The sequence below is a fragment of the Tigriopus californicus genome, chromosome 6 (assembly GCF_007210705.1).
Source record: "Tigriopus californicus strain San Diego chromosome 6, Tcal_SD_v2.1, whole genome shotgun sequence".
Taxonomy (NCBI): domain Eukaryota; kingdom Metazoa; phylum Arthropoda; class Copepoda; order Harpacticoida; family Harpacticidae; genus Tigriopus; species Tigriopus californicus.
In genome coordinates, this window is record NC_081445.1 from 9,699,278 (window position 1) to 9,712,688 (window position 13,411).

Sequence of the window (13,411 nt, forward strand, 5' to 3'; positions counted from 1 at the left end):
TATTTCAATTCAGCTATAGTTTTGGAACATCAAAATTCTTTTAACATTTAAGATTAAGGGTTGATAAATGCCCATGCAGTTCATTGAGAGACACGAGGTTGCTGCTAAAGCCTCATTGTGACGAAATGTTTTGAGCAAGTTCGTTGTATGACGTGTCGACTGATTTTGGTTTCAACTCTTCACTGGGAATCACATTCGTGTTCTGTTCGGTCTCTTTGGCAAATCGCACTCCCGAGTCAATCCCGTAGGGTCGAAGGTGGTACAGAAAGTACTCCATCACGTACATTTGACCTGGCGAGACGTAGTGAAATGATATGGCACTATCAGAGCAGCATCCCATGCCCTGAAAATGATTCAAACTAATTTGATACATACTCCGGCGGCAATACGTTGTGCTTACGAATTGGCTCATTTACCTCTTCAGCGGGATAGTAAACATATTTCCAGAACCAGAAATCTTTTGGAAGCTGCCCGATCATGAGGTGATGTTCAGGTACTAAGGGGAAGAATCGGCCACGGCCGAGCGAGTCCCTCGAGTCACCTGCCACAACGTTGAGATTTTCCATGCACTTGCCCATTTCAACATCTTCGGCTCCACCTTCATCCGGACGACATATCACACCGGTTTGGTCTGTGAGGCCTTTCGTGACTAGACGGCGCAAGGCCTCTTTGCTTAGGATGTAGCCGGCTCCTCCGCTCATATAACCTTGTTTGATGTACGGTTTGAATTTGCAGCCAAAGTATAACGGGTCGCTGTGATTATGGGACTGGAGCATGTATCGTAGGTTCTCCAAAATCACGTAGGTATCGTCGTCTGCTTTCAGGAACCAGTCGGCTTCATCGCTATGCAAGAAATTTGAGAGATTAGCTCAACTATCCTAACAAACCTCGTCAACGTTTATGAAGACGAGTTTTTTTGCACCTTAAAAACAGGCCTCAAGCCCGGGTGCGATCGAGGGTTGAGCTCAAAAGAGAGAAATTAAACAATCAAACTGCCGTACGTGTTTTTCCATATTTTCATTAGATTGCTTCAAAAACGATCTACATATACAAGTCGAACTCGCCATTTTATTCATGAACATACGGGCCCAATTGGTCATAAAATGGCCATGTCGGAAACCATTCTTTAGGAGGACTTGGAATATCTAGCCCAGCATTAATCTTCTTTAGTTTAGAAAAACGTAGAAAATGTGGTTAAAGCCCGGACTCGACCAAACACTAGTGGCTTGACTCGATGTTCCATTTACAGCTTCATTAATCATGATTCAAGTTGAAAACACTTGATAATACTTACTAGTGATGTTTATACACGTATTTGAAGGCTTCCTTGGTCTTGGCCCAAAGATTATTCCTGCCTTCCGAAACCGGCAAACCCACACTCGGCAAGGATGGATCTGGAATGAAGCGTCAAATTTGCCGCTCAATTCATTTCGTAAACAAAGTCAGCTTGTGAATCCAAAAGTAACACAGAGGAAGCAGTGCTGCCAAATGCTGGGGAAGTTCCCAACTTCTAGAGCATTTTGAACCTTCATTTGGGGCGAATATGTGGCCAATGGGTAATAGCATAGAATCATGAAAAAAACATGGGTATTAAAGACTAGAAAAAATATAAATAACACCTAAAAAATAAAATAAATAAAAATCATCAAACCAATGACTTGAATGCAACCATTCTTCTAAACATTCAACGAAATTGCACCCTAACTTTTCTTGAATTTTAAATACAAATACAAAATGAATCATTGTCTTTCTTCGCAGCGCGAAAGGAAATGTTATAACAGAAAAGATCATATTTAGCAAATTACGAAAGAAAACCAAATTAAATGAGACCAGTTCTTGAAACAAAGGTCAACTGGAAGTATCAAGAGTTTGTCATTTCCAGAAAGAAATTGTACGAAACACAAGTATAGCCTACCCTTGTAGCCAGTAAAATGTCAAATCTGGACAGGCACATAATAACTAGTGCTGGGGCGAGTCCGAGTGCATTCGGGTCTTTTACTCAATTATGGAGAAATTGGCGGCAAGACTCCAGTCCTTTAGAATAGACTCGAGTCCGGACTCGTCAAGCAAATGTTATTCAATTTTTTACTAAAATTTTGCAAGACGAGCCTTTTTCCTCCACCTAACTTTACAGCAAAAGACTGGAGTCCTCTGCCGGACTCGAGTCTTTTGCCGGACTCACCCAAACACCAACAATAACCAATACCTAATGGCCATCTTCCATTTGATCCTATTTTTCTATAGCTTCACATGCAGCAATCACCATCTAGAAGTCCTGAAAATATGCAGATCAGAGATTTTGGGAATTTCATTACATTTTGGATCTCAGCTTTTTACTCTTCCTGATTATTTTCCTGCGTTTGATCCTAATTTCTATAGCTTCACATCTAGAAGTCCTGAAATGAAAATCCTTTGGATAACAACGTGTTTCCCTTAAAATGGGTTGTTCCTTTACAATATTGATGAATTTTATCAAGACGAAAATTTCTGGCCAAAATTTGCCAATTCCTTGGGGAAATTCACGAACACTTTCTGGCAACACTGAGAGCAACAATTCTTAACCCTCAGTAAAAAAAACTCGACTGCCAGTCATTGGATATTAGATCAATGGAGTCAACTCTTATTAAAAGCGATGTCATCATAATTGGTGCCGGACTCGCCGGATTAACGGCGGCTCATGAACTCAAGAAGAAGGATGACAGTCTGAATGTCATGATTCTCGAAGCAAATTCTCGGGTTGGAGGTCGTCTGTTCTCGAAAGAAGTTTTAGTTGGAGGTCAAAATGTCTCCATTGAATTGGGAGGACAGTTTTTGACCTCGACTCAAACGGAACTACTTGATCTATTGGCGGATTTGCAATTGGATACACTAGAACTGGCCGGGACACCTTTTAAGCAGTTGTATTTCTGCTCGACCCATTGTTCTCCCTTGTGGAGGACGGGTGCTTTTAATGCGACCTCAGGGTTCAAAGGCTGGGTTCGACAATTTGAATGGGTGTACCTCTTGAATCGACTCAAGAACTATGAGAGCGCCATCCTCATCAAACATCCTTACATCAAGCCCAAGTACGTTGAATTAAGACTTGACAATTGTTGTGGGTGAGGATTGCGCCAAAATTTGGGGTTTATCTTAAAGCAACTGATAATTACGGCTTGCCGTTGGAAGATAAAACTGTTTGATTTGCTTCAAATGTGCTAGGCCACGGACTTCTAGAAATATGGACTGCGAACGAGATTCCTGGCAAATCGGCCTGCTCTTGGTCATTGGTCATTGGAAAAGTGGCACTCTGAGCCACTTTTCGAATTAAAGTAATAAAATAAGAAACGTAGATCTCTTCAATTAACGGTGGGTCAATTTTATATCATTTACATGCAAAGTCCATCGTTTCAAAGATATGTTGTCAAAAGCTTATGTAGCTGACCAAGAGCAGGCCGAAAATTCAAATTTTATGTTGTGTTTACTACATAACTTTGAACATGTCTCCTGAGTTCCCTAAGCATAAGTTTGGGCTCAAACTTGGCTGAGTTCATCTATTCAACAAGAGCTTGTGGTCGTATGAAGTGCTTATTTGGAATCAGATGAGCGGTTTAGGAGATCAGATATTTTTGCTTCCGTTTGCTGTCCATATCTCTAGAAGTCCATGGCTATGCGGAGGGTAAAGGCCAAAGTGCGTTAGGTCGTAAAATAAACCCCTCTATATTTGCATTGAGAAGAAACAATTGTCGTCAAAAATATCTTGCACCAAAGGGTTAGTCAATGAAAAGCAAAATTACGAATTCGACAAAATGAGAACATGTGTACAGACGAAAAAAGTTAGGAAATGATGAAGTTTTGTTTTTTAATCAAAATCAATTTCAAAACTTCAGTTTTAGAGCGGAACCGTGGAAATGTACATTTACATGCAGATTCAGAGGATAAGGTGAAGTGTTGTTGCATTATGTTTTGAGCAACCCTTACTGATCATGTTCTCTTTAAAATGACCCGTCGTCTTTCTTTCATTTTGTCTATGGAAACGAAGTACGGAAATCTTTTCTCTTATACATTCAAACCACTTTTTAAAATGAAGATGTGCATAACGCTTTTTCAACCATTATTAGTTGCAAGGAAAAATTGGAAATTTTGGAAAAGCTCGTAAACCTGCCAATTCATTTTTAAACGGTCTTGGAAATGGCATATTGATTTCGAAATCGACTCAACTATCTCTTTTTAGATTGGCAGAGTACTTGGATACCATCTCTTTGCACGGTTTCTTGCGAGACTTTTGCTATTTTGCCTCCAACCGGGATATGTTTGAGATTGTTGTCTTGCGCATTTTTGGTCGATCTTCCACCGAAATTTCGCTGCTGATGTTCTTGATATATTCCAAATCAATGGGGGGTGTCCACGAACTCTTCGGGCCCACGAAGAAACTTGCAATTGCTGGAGGTTCAGCGGCTTTATTGGACAGGCTGGCCAAGACAATTGGCGTCGATAGCATTGTCACAAATCAACCAGTTCAGTGCATTGTTACTGATGACGAAAAGGTGATGTGATCAATTTTCCAAAGGAATAGACTATAGAATTCAAGGGTGATATTCCCATTACAGGTCTATGTGACGAGCTCCACTCAGCAAATTTATGTTTGCCAGAGAGTAATTTGCGCTATTCCCCCTGAGCACCTACCCATGGTCCAATTTGAGCCTAATCTTGGGCCCAAAATGGCCAAGTCTGTGAAGAGCTGGTCGTCTGGGAACATGATCAAATTTGTCGTGGTCTACTCTCGTCCATTTTGGAAGGATCATCGACTTTCAGGGACCATGGCATGTCTCCAAGGCAAGCAAATCCAGAAGGTCTGCTCTGGCTTACCCATCACTCAAGTCTTTGATGCCTCCTTGTCCACCAACGAAGACGATCCGGGCATTCTCTCCGGTCTCTTAGGTAAAAACATTTGTTGAAAAAGACATCTGAGGAAAGCAAGTCATTCTCATCCATTTGATTATTTCAGCCGGTCCTGCCGCTCTTCAATGGGGCGAGATCAATCCAGAGACATTGAAGCTGTCCATTATAGAAACCCTGAGCGAATACTTCGGACATTGGGCCCAGAACGAGACACACCACATTGAGCTCCATTATTGGGACCAAGAAATTTTCAGCTCTTCGCCCATATGCTCACAAAGACTTGGCTGCCTGGAATATGCTTACACTCTCCGGGATCCTCATCAAGATAAAGTGTTCTTTGCCGGAGCAGAATTGTCCGTTCAGTAAGTGATCATTTTGATTAGGATGTGCCTCTCGTTGGACTACTGAATCTTCTGTCTTCACTTTTAACTTCTAGATGGATGGGACAAATGGCTGGAGCTGTTTTATCTGGTACCCGGGCAGCTATCCAAGTATTGGACGATCTCCGTCCACAATCTTTATCAACCAAGGACTATAAAGTGCTTAAATCCATTCATCTTTCCACAGAGGATCGATTTCCCAAACACGTTCAAAGCTCGAGAAATTATGGAATCTATCGTTGGACCCTCTTTTTGCCCATGACTTGCATTGCCTTTGGCTATGGAGCTTGCTTCTTGAGAGACAAGTGGTGTGGCATCTTTATCCCAATGCATTAATTCTTTGAATCATGAAACTATATAAATTGGTAATAATTTTTGAAATTTTGAAAATGATCAGTGATTAAAGATTTGCCATAAATTGCCAACCAATTTGAATGAGGGATGAAAAGGGAGGCCTAATTTTGTGCTCTTAAGAAATAGACCTTCTCCATCGAGTTATGGGTAACGATTTCTTACCCTCTTTAGAGCTCATAAATATGAGTTTATTACACCGCCTGCCCCAGGTGGCCTTAACATGTTTGGCCTTGGTTTGATGGTTGTCTGGTCCAGTCATGACCCAACACAAGACTCTGATTTGCTTGGCCATTTCCTTGGCTTTGAGATCATCATCTGGAAAAGACCATAACATTGATAGATATCGTGTCTAAGTGACGGCCACATGTTTCGCGATAAACTGACATCAATATCGACTTCTACTAAATAATCCTATGATTGCAATTCGGATTGATTTTGATTTCGGATTGGTTTATTTGTTTGTTAAGTCGGATGGCAGCTCTCTCGCTCGCCCGACATCTGATGATGGGTGATCCCAGTGCAGAGGCATTCCTTCTTTGTCATTACATCCATCACTAACTCTTACCTAACCCTCTAGAATGACCTCAGGTTCGCCCATTTAAGCTGATAACGCAACAAACCACGTAATCTAATTAACACAAAAGGACCTTGGACATGGTTAGCCTGGGATCCAACCACAGGTTGCATGATGAAAAGTTCACGCTCTACTAATGCGCTTGCTGGCTTCAATTTTTTCAGATTATAAAGTATGTATTAAACTTGAGCTTAAGTAAGAACATAAACTCAGGGAAATATTTAGATCAAGCTCGCAAGTTCGTTTTTGAAAGATTATTACTCTAAAATCTCCACCACACCCTCACATGAATGTGCTTTACATTGAAAACGGAGCACATTCAATCCCTAGGGTCTGGAGCTCACCTGTGTGACTCCACTGATCTTGAAACACCATTGGTTCGTCTGGACCATCCATTGGCAATAGTTCTTGGGAATGAGATCCTTTGCCTGAGCTTGTCAATGACTGTGTCAGATCCACCAAATAGTTCGAGTCCGGGTTTATGTTGTTATATGGTGACATGTTCAGGACCATGTAGGCAAAACTGAAGCCAAAAACAATGCCCATGCTCAATGTAACCACAAAGTGTTTGGACACGCGGCTGGGAACTAAAATGCAAATGGTCCAAGAACGTCCGAGGACTCCTCGTTGAAGTGATCACTGTGCTCAAGTACCTTACCCGTCATCGTTTCAGTTGTCTATTTTGTATTAGTCAAATTTTGACATCGAGATCTACATTATTCGAATATTTTAGGAGTTTGCTCACAGCCACAATTGTCTTCGACGTTTAGTTGAATCTGAAATCAGTCAAAGTCTAGTTAAAACCCCTGCGCGCGAATAATGACACAGTTTATATGCTTTTGATTCGTTCCGGAGGTCTCCATTGTTCACTTGACATGAGTGAAACTTAATCCCTTTGTTTGAAGTGTGTGCACAAAATAGAATCCCTTACTCGCAAACCCAACTGGAAAAGGGCTCTTCGAAATTGAGACTGAAATTTATTTCATTCACATCAAATGGGAGTTTTCCTGTTATTTTATGCCGACTGCAGTTTCACAAACTAGGCACAAACAAGAAAAATGATCCATAAATTTCAGGCCAAACTCCACTGGAGTTGATAAGTTCGTTGTCGTCGAAATTATAATTTGAATGGGGAGATAAGATAACACAACAGTGCTTGGGCTCTAGCAGCAAATCAATAGATGCAAAGCACTCCGGCAATCGCCAAAATTGACTTTGGTCATCAACTTGAAGGGGGCTACACAGCCGGAATGAGCAAGCACGATCCCATTTAAAATTCCATAGAAAATCTGATTAACCTCTTTTTGTCAACTACCTCTTACCTAGTGCTCAACTTACCCTCATATTAGCACGTACTTTCGTTCAGCTCAGCACGAAATTGCTCTTTGGCCAAGTGCTCAAAGTTCGCATCATTATTTTGGAGTATCTTCTTTTTTATGCAAGATAAAGCGTATTATAGAGTATTATGCAGTTGGGTGGGATGGTTCTAGCGGTGTCACATCTTACGTTGTGGCCCAATCTGAAATGATTAATCTATAAATACCCATAATACCACGTGCTACACCCCTACACTCTCCAAGTCTCACCCAAAAAGCCACAACGTCAATGTTGAGATTTAGGATTTCTTCTTGAAATATGGATTATTGGAATACATCATGCGATAATGACAGCTTGTCCAGACTCAATGAATCTACAGAAGTTCGAATCAGCTTGGATTAGTCTGCTCTGCAGACCAGAGTAGTTACTCACTCCGCGCCCTCTTTCCACCACTCGTTCCAGAAAGCTCAAGTTCTGAAGCTCCTTCAGTTGAGCGAGGTCTGCTCACGAGTAGAACTCACTCCTCGTCTATGGAAGAAAAGCTCCCCTTTGGCGAGCCTGTTATTGAACTGGATATGGCGGCAAGTTTGAAGAGGTTTTGGAATTGAGCAGAACTAGACAAGACTGTCTGTTCTAACAATGACTGAATAGGTTCAGAATCATTGCGTGTCTTTGGGTCAACTTTGAGTGCTGGGCAGATATCTTTTTCAGTTGGCATTTGCTGACATAGTGAAAGTAAGTGTAGTTTTCGGGTAAACTTTATCATCTTGTAACATCATTCACTATCAATGTCCTCTATCTCTTGCCCAGATTCAAGTGAAGACCAGCTTTGGGTCAACTTTGAGTGCTGGGCAGATATCTTCTTCAGTTGGCATTTGCTGACATAGTGAAAGTAAGTGTAGTTTTCGGGTAAACTTTATCATCTTGTAACATCATTCACTATCAATGTCCTCTATCTATTGCCCAGGTTCAAGTGAAGACCGGCTTTTGTTTATCCAGAACCTGAATTACATTTGATGATCTGAAACACTTGACATATTAAGATGCAAACCCTATAATCAGTTGCTGACACTATTTAATCATGATCCTGAAGTGGGTACAACTAATCTTTGTCGCAAAAGAATNTTATCGTATACCTGGAATAACTTTTGTTTTTTCACAAAGGATATTGGATTTATCTTTTTGGGGTGGTGCTGCTCCTTTAACTTATTTCATGAAATGTTTCATTCATCATGAGTAGAGATGGGCAAATATGCAAAATTTTCGGAACAAAATATGCACAAAAATACGCAATAAAAATGGCAAATTATGCAACAAAATATGCAACACATTTAGCAATCTTAACATTATTTTCAAACCTTACAGCCTACCAAAAACAATCTCCTTACTTCACTGCATCATCATCAGGAGTGAGTTTCTTGCAGGTCTTGCCTCCAAGTTTGGTGCTTGGACGTTATTCAGTATGATAATATGCTCAAGTAAGTCGTGAGTGGATGCCTGTTCTGAGTAACGCCTGATCTCCATGCAAGGTAAGAGCATGCAAAAATCAGGCTCTTGAGGCAAGTTTATCAAACGCTCTAACCTCTGAGTTAAGGCTTAGACGTTACACAGAATGACCAGCTGCTCCCTCTTTGGCCAGTACATGTTCATACCAATCAACGTCCAAGCCCCTAACTCTGTGGTAAGAGCTTTAAAAAAACCGGCCTCTGGTCTCTAACGTGAGCCTCAGTCATGGAGAGACAAGAGCTGGAAAGCAGATCCTTGAGAGGTGAGAAACAGTGCTCAATGTCAACCAAAATGATTGATGCACAGGAGAAAGTTGCAAACATTGTGGGGTCTGATGGCAGTTTGATTCTTTCCTTTCTGTTTACAGGCTCACTGGACAGAATCTTGGCGATGTTGGAGAATTTCAAACCCGGCATTCTTCTTGAGAAAATCAGAAAACTTCTTCGTAAAAGTGCAAAATATGCAAAAACATGCAACAAAAATCAAAATACACACAGAACCCCCAAATATACAATAATATGCAAAATATGCAATGTTGAACATTTGCCTAGCTCTAATCATGAGCCCTTTTCATCGCAACATTGCGCTCTGAACGTTGTCAAGCCCCTGGCAGACTTTCGAAACAAAGGCAAGAAGACCCAGGGTCTTCTAAGCTCGGTGCAATTATGGACCATCTCCTTTACAATCTCGGTGTACGTAGACTCTAGGCGTACCCAGCAAGGCAGCTGGGTGATATGCGGCTAAATTCTTCAGTGTAGGGACGCCAATTCTGGGTTGGAGCAAGGGCACATGTTTTTGGGCCGGAAATCAAGTCTACAGGGTTGGGCGTAAAAACGGTTACCACTTAAAATTTATTTGACAGCAAAATTAATTAATTAATTTACATTAATTTCACACAAACAAGTGTTGGTGCCATAACCATTAAGTTCATATAAAATTTATTCGAAATGACCGCCACGATTCCGCACAATTTGACCTAATCTCTTCTTCACAGATGCACAGCTGGCACGCACAGCCTGCTCTGGGATATTCGCCCAAGGATTTCTCAATTGCAGACATCAAGGCATCTTTCGAGGGTCTGGAGACGGCATTTGCTTCCTTCTCCACCATACCCTACATGGCAAAGTCAAGGGGGTTAATATCTGGTGAGGAAGGAGGCCACATCTCCTTGGTCCAAAAAAGGTCAAAATTTTGTTGGCTCCACTCTTGGACGACGTTGGATCCAAGGAAGCACCTGGTCCTTCAAGAATGTCAGATATACCTCTTTATTAATTTTTACTCCATTTGGAATCCGGAAAACTGGCGACTTCTTGCCATTGCTGGCCACGGCACACCATATCATGATGGAGCTTGGCTTCTGAGTCCGGTACATGGTCTTGACCCTGGGATTGACCTTTGAGATGTCCCAGGAGAGTACCCTGTCATTTTGAGAATTAAATTTCCTCATGACATCAAACAATTTCTCATCACTGTAAATTACAATGACATCCGGGTTTGCTGCGAGCCAATCCTTCAATAGTTTGCTTCGGGTCAATCTTTTTGATCTTGTGGCAGTCAAGAGGAGTTGACGTCGCCTCAGTCGGTGAGGATGAAGTCCAAGGTCCTCCTTGACCACTCTTCCCATGGTCCTCCTCGAGACCGAGTACTCCTTGGCCATGGTGGAGATCGACCGGGCCGGATTTCGCCTGACCTTTGAACTTACGGCCTTTACCAAGGCCCTAGTCCTCAAAGACCGTGGTCGACCAGATCCTGGTCGTCTGGATTCTCCCCCCCATCTCCTCAAGTCGTTTTTGGCACCTCCAGACAAACGTCTTGTTGACCTTCAAGGTCTTCATGATGGTGGCCGTGGCCACGTCCTTTTTGAGGAGCTCAATGACTGCAGTGCGGTTTGCAGTTTGGTCAATATTTCCGATAGTTTTGTTATTAAAAGAAACTTTGTTTACAATGATGTATGCTGCTTTTATGACGGTAGATTCAAAAACTTAAATTTTTTAAATCGATCAATTATTTTTCAAGATATGCCACAATGAATTTAGATAACCGTTTTAACGCCCAACGCTGTAGATAGACTCGATAAAACAATTCAGGTTCGTAGCTGATGTGTGGGACGGAGCGCTGTGGTAGTACGGTTCAGGAAAGGATACAGCAGTTTCCCTTAACATAGCTCCTGATATCAACAAGACTCTATGTCGGCCATTGCTCGTTTTAATAAGATTGACAGTTGTTCCAGAAATCATTGAAAAAGAGGACAAATAGGTGATGGTGGTGTTTAATTTGGCTGGAATCTGATACTTGAGACGTGTAGTGTTGTGATAAGCATCCCAAAAACTGAAATGACAATGTGGTACATTGTAAGGCTAAGGATTCACAACGTAAAATAAAAATACATTCCGTGTAATTTCGAAGCAACAATGCCCAAAGGAAACACGGATCGGACTGGTAAATCACTTTTCACTTCATAAGCAGCCATCAGGGGTTTTCCAGCTTAATGTGAATGGGTTATGTCATACATTTCTAGACACTGGATGTCGGACGCCCGACCACTCGACTGGCAAAACAGTACAATGGATGGTCTCCTGGGAATTGATTACAAACCGGTTTATTGTACTGTTTAGCCAACCGAGTGGTCGGTCGTCCGACATCCAGCGTCTAGAAATCTATGGTTATGTCCACCAAGTCCGTTAATGACGTCTCGCCTTATTTCAAATTATTGACTCACTTAACCTTAAACAACCCCTCTCCCTATTCATATCCATACGGTCGAAGGTGGTAAAGAAAATATTCCATCATGTGCATTTGTGCTGAAGAGACGCAATGGAATAAAATGGCTTTATCAGAGCAGCATCCCTTTCCCTGAAAAGATTAAAAGAAATTCGTTACAGCTGGGAAAATCAATTTTGCTTAACATCAGGCTTGCTTACATCAACAGAAGGATAGAAATGATATTGCCCGGAGTGGTTTGTATCTGGATTCTTCCCTATTGTGATAACGGTTCCTTTTGGGAGGAATAGCGGACGGCCAAGCAAATCACTAGAGTTGCCTCTCACAACATTGAGATTTTCCAAGCACTTGCCCATCTCAGCATTCTCGGCTTCACCCTTATCAGTTCGACATATGTGGCCAGTTTGGTCCGTGAGACCTTTTGTGACAAGGCGTCTCAGGGCCTCTCTGCTTAGGACATAGCTGGACCCTCTACTTAAGAAACCTTGATTGACGTGCGTTTCAATTGTGTGGCCAAAATATAACGGGTTGCTGTGGTTATGGGACTGGAGCAGGTATCGGAGGTTCTCCAAAATAATGTAACTATCGTCGTCTGCCTTCAAGAACCATTCAGCTTCATCACTGTAAATAAATTCAATAAGAAAGTGGCTCCAGAAGTTTTTCATTACACTCATCGATACCATTTCCATTTATGCTTTACTCCTGCTCTCACCATCACACCACTTCATTGACTTCTCTTGTCAATCCTCCTAGCCAAAACATTAATCAACTCTTGACATCTTTACGTTCCATTTCATATTTATGTTCACCCAATCACATCTAGTCTGCTTATCATGTTTTAAATAACTTGAGAGCATGCATAGATTAAAAAAACTGTGTTTTAACATTACTCAGAAGGGCTGAAAAATGCACTTAAATCATGTATTGCACTATAAACCAATGGAATGTAAATGAGAACACAAAGGTTAAAAACGGATTAGTGTTTTGTAATCTTCAAGGGAGACTGGTCCCTGGTCACTGTGATTGCATGTTACAAAGTTCAGTTCAATAAAATGAATGTTTCAGAGGTTAAAAACGTTAAGCTATTCATAAAGGGGAGGATCAAAATAACTAGCACAAAAATTCCCGCGTTGTATCTAGCTGAGGTGGGAGGCATTTAATTTTGGTGTTGTCCTGATCACCAAGAAATTTGGCACCAAGATGTGACTTCCTCTGTTGCTCCTTGGTTGCTGTGCTCGTGCAGTGTTCTGTGTATAAATGGGAATTGGAATTGCTCATTTAATGCATGTGTACTGTACAATATGTCCAAGAATGGGTTACCCCCACTTTGTTTCGTGAGCGGATATTTTGAGATGCGGTTTGTACCCAGTTGCACCTACTGCAAGTATCATATAGTTTCGTGAACGCACATTTCAAATGCGACTGGGTAAAATTTAGTAGTGTCGCATTTAAAAATTTGCGTTCACGAAACCACATGGGGGTACCCCATTGATGGTGGTTTTTCAAAAGCATTACAGCTCTTAAATGTATTACCCATACTTAGTCAAACAAACTATGATTTATTTCCTAATATCAAACGCATTTTAGAATTCGTTTAGGCGCTCCAGTGTATGATTCTTCCAAGACGTCTGGTGAGATATTTCTACAAGAATTTTCAGATTACGGGTGAGGGTTTGCTCCA

At 41.4% G+C, this 13,411-nt stretch overlaps 3 protein-coding genes across 10 annotated transcripts in view; 1 reads left to right on the forward strand and 2 right to left on the reverse strand.

The window, feature by feature from the left end:
• Positions 1-6: 6 nt before the first annotated feature.
• The window catches only part of LOC131881694 (glycoprotein-N-acetylgalactosamine 3-beta-galactosyltransferase 1-like), an 89,973-nt gene continuing 76,568 nt past the window's right edge, over positions 7-13,411 (reverse strand). The window contains exons 1-8 of one of the 5 annotated variants that reach the window (XM_059228632.1): positions 7,773-7,973; positions 7,543-7,705; positions 6,845-6,962; positions 6,531-6,773; positions 5,775-5,927; positions 1,295-1,394; positions 417-843; positions 7-343 (exon numbers count right to left, since the gene is read on the reverse strand). In XM_059228632.1, coding sequence (XP_059084615.1) covers positions 113-343; positions 417-843; positions 1,295-1,394; positions 5,775-5,927; positions 6,531-6,773; positions 6,845-6,851 — 1,161 coding nt within the window. In that variant the 5' untranslated portion in view covers positions 6,852-6,962; positions 7,543-7,705; positions 7,773-7,973 and the 3' untranslated portion in view covers positions 7-112. Of the gene's footprint in view, positions 344-416; positions 844-1,294; positions 1,395-5,774; positions 5,928-6,530; positions 6,774-6,844; positions 7,092-7,117; positions 7,291-7,524; positions 7,706-7,772; positions 7,974-13,411 lie in introns of those variants that run through there. The other 4 variants (XM_059228631.1, XM_059228633.1, XM_059228634.1 and 1 more) reach the window with 4 other exon arrangements.
• LOC131881692 (probable flavin-containing monoamine oxidase A) lies at positions 2,452-5,676 on the forward strand. Of its 2 annotated transcripts, none has more exons than XM_059228628.1 (5): positions 2,452-3,098; positions 4,211-4,523; positions 4,587-4,917; positions 4,985-5,240; positions 5,315-5,676. In XM_059228628.1, the coding sequence occupies exons 1-5, from the start codon at positions 2,608-2,610 to the stop codon at positions 5,592-5,594; spliced, it is 1,671 nt and encodes a 556-aa protein (XP_059084611.1). In that variant the 5' UTR covers positions 2,452-2,607; the 3' UTR covers positions 5,595-5,676. The 2 variants fall into 2 exon arrangements, with proteins under 2 accessions (XP_059084611.1, XP_059084612.1); XM_059228629.1 differs by having other exon boundaries at positions 2,454-3,065.
• Positions 11,199-13,411, reverse strand: part of LOC131881696 (glycoprotein-N-acetylgalactosamine 3-beta-galactosyltransferase 1-like) — a 48,136-nt gene continuing 45,923 nt past the window's right edge. For 2 of the 3 annotated variants that reach the window (XM_059228639.1, XM_059228637.1), the window contains exons 4-6: positions 11,931-12,351; positions 11,729-11,862; positions 11,199-11,337 (exon numbers count right to left, since the gene is read on the reverse strand). In XM_059228639.1, the coding sequence (XP_059084622.1) occupies positions 11,752-11,862; positions 11,931-12,351 (532 nt within the window). In that variant the 3' untranslated portion in view covers positions 11,199-11,337; positions 11,729-11,751. The remainder of the gene's footprint in view (positions 11,338-11,728; positions 11,863-11,930; positions 12,352-13,411) is intronic. The other variant, XM_059228638.1, reaches the window with a different exon arrangement.

Coding starts and splice junctions, on each gene's coding strand:
- LOC131881692 (XM_059228628.1), top strand. CDS start 2,608: ATGGAGTCAACTCTTATTAAAAGCGATGTCATCATAATTGGTGCCGGA. Junction 3,099..4,210: donor AGACTTGACAATTGTTGTGG/GTGAGGATTGCG, acceptor ATCTCTTTTTAG/ATTGGCAGAGTACTTGGATA. Junction 4,524..4,586: donor TTGTTACTGATGACGAAAAG/GTGATGTGATCA, acceptor TTCCCATTACAG/GTCTATGTGACGAGCTCCAC.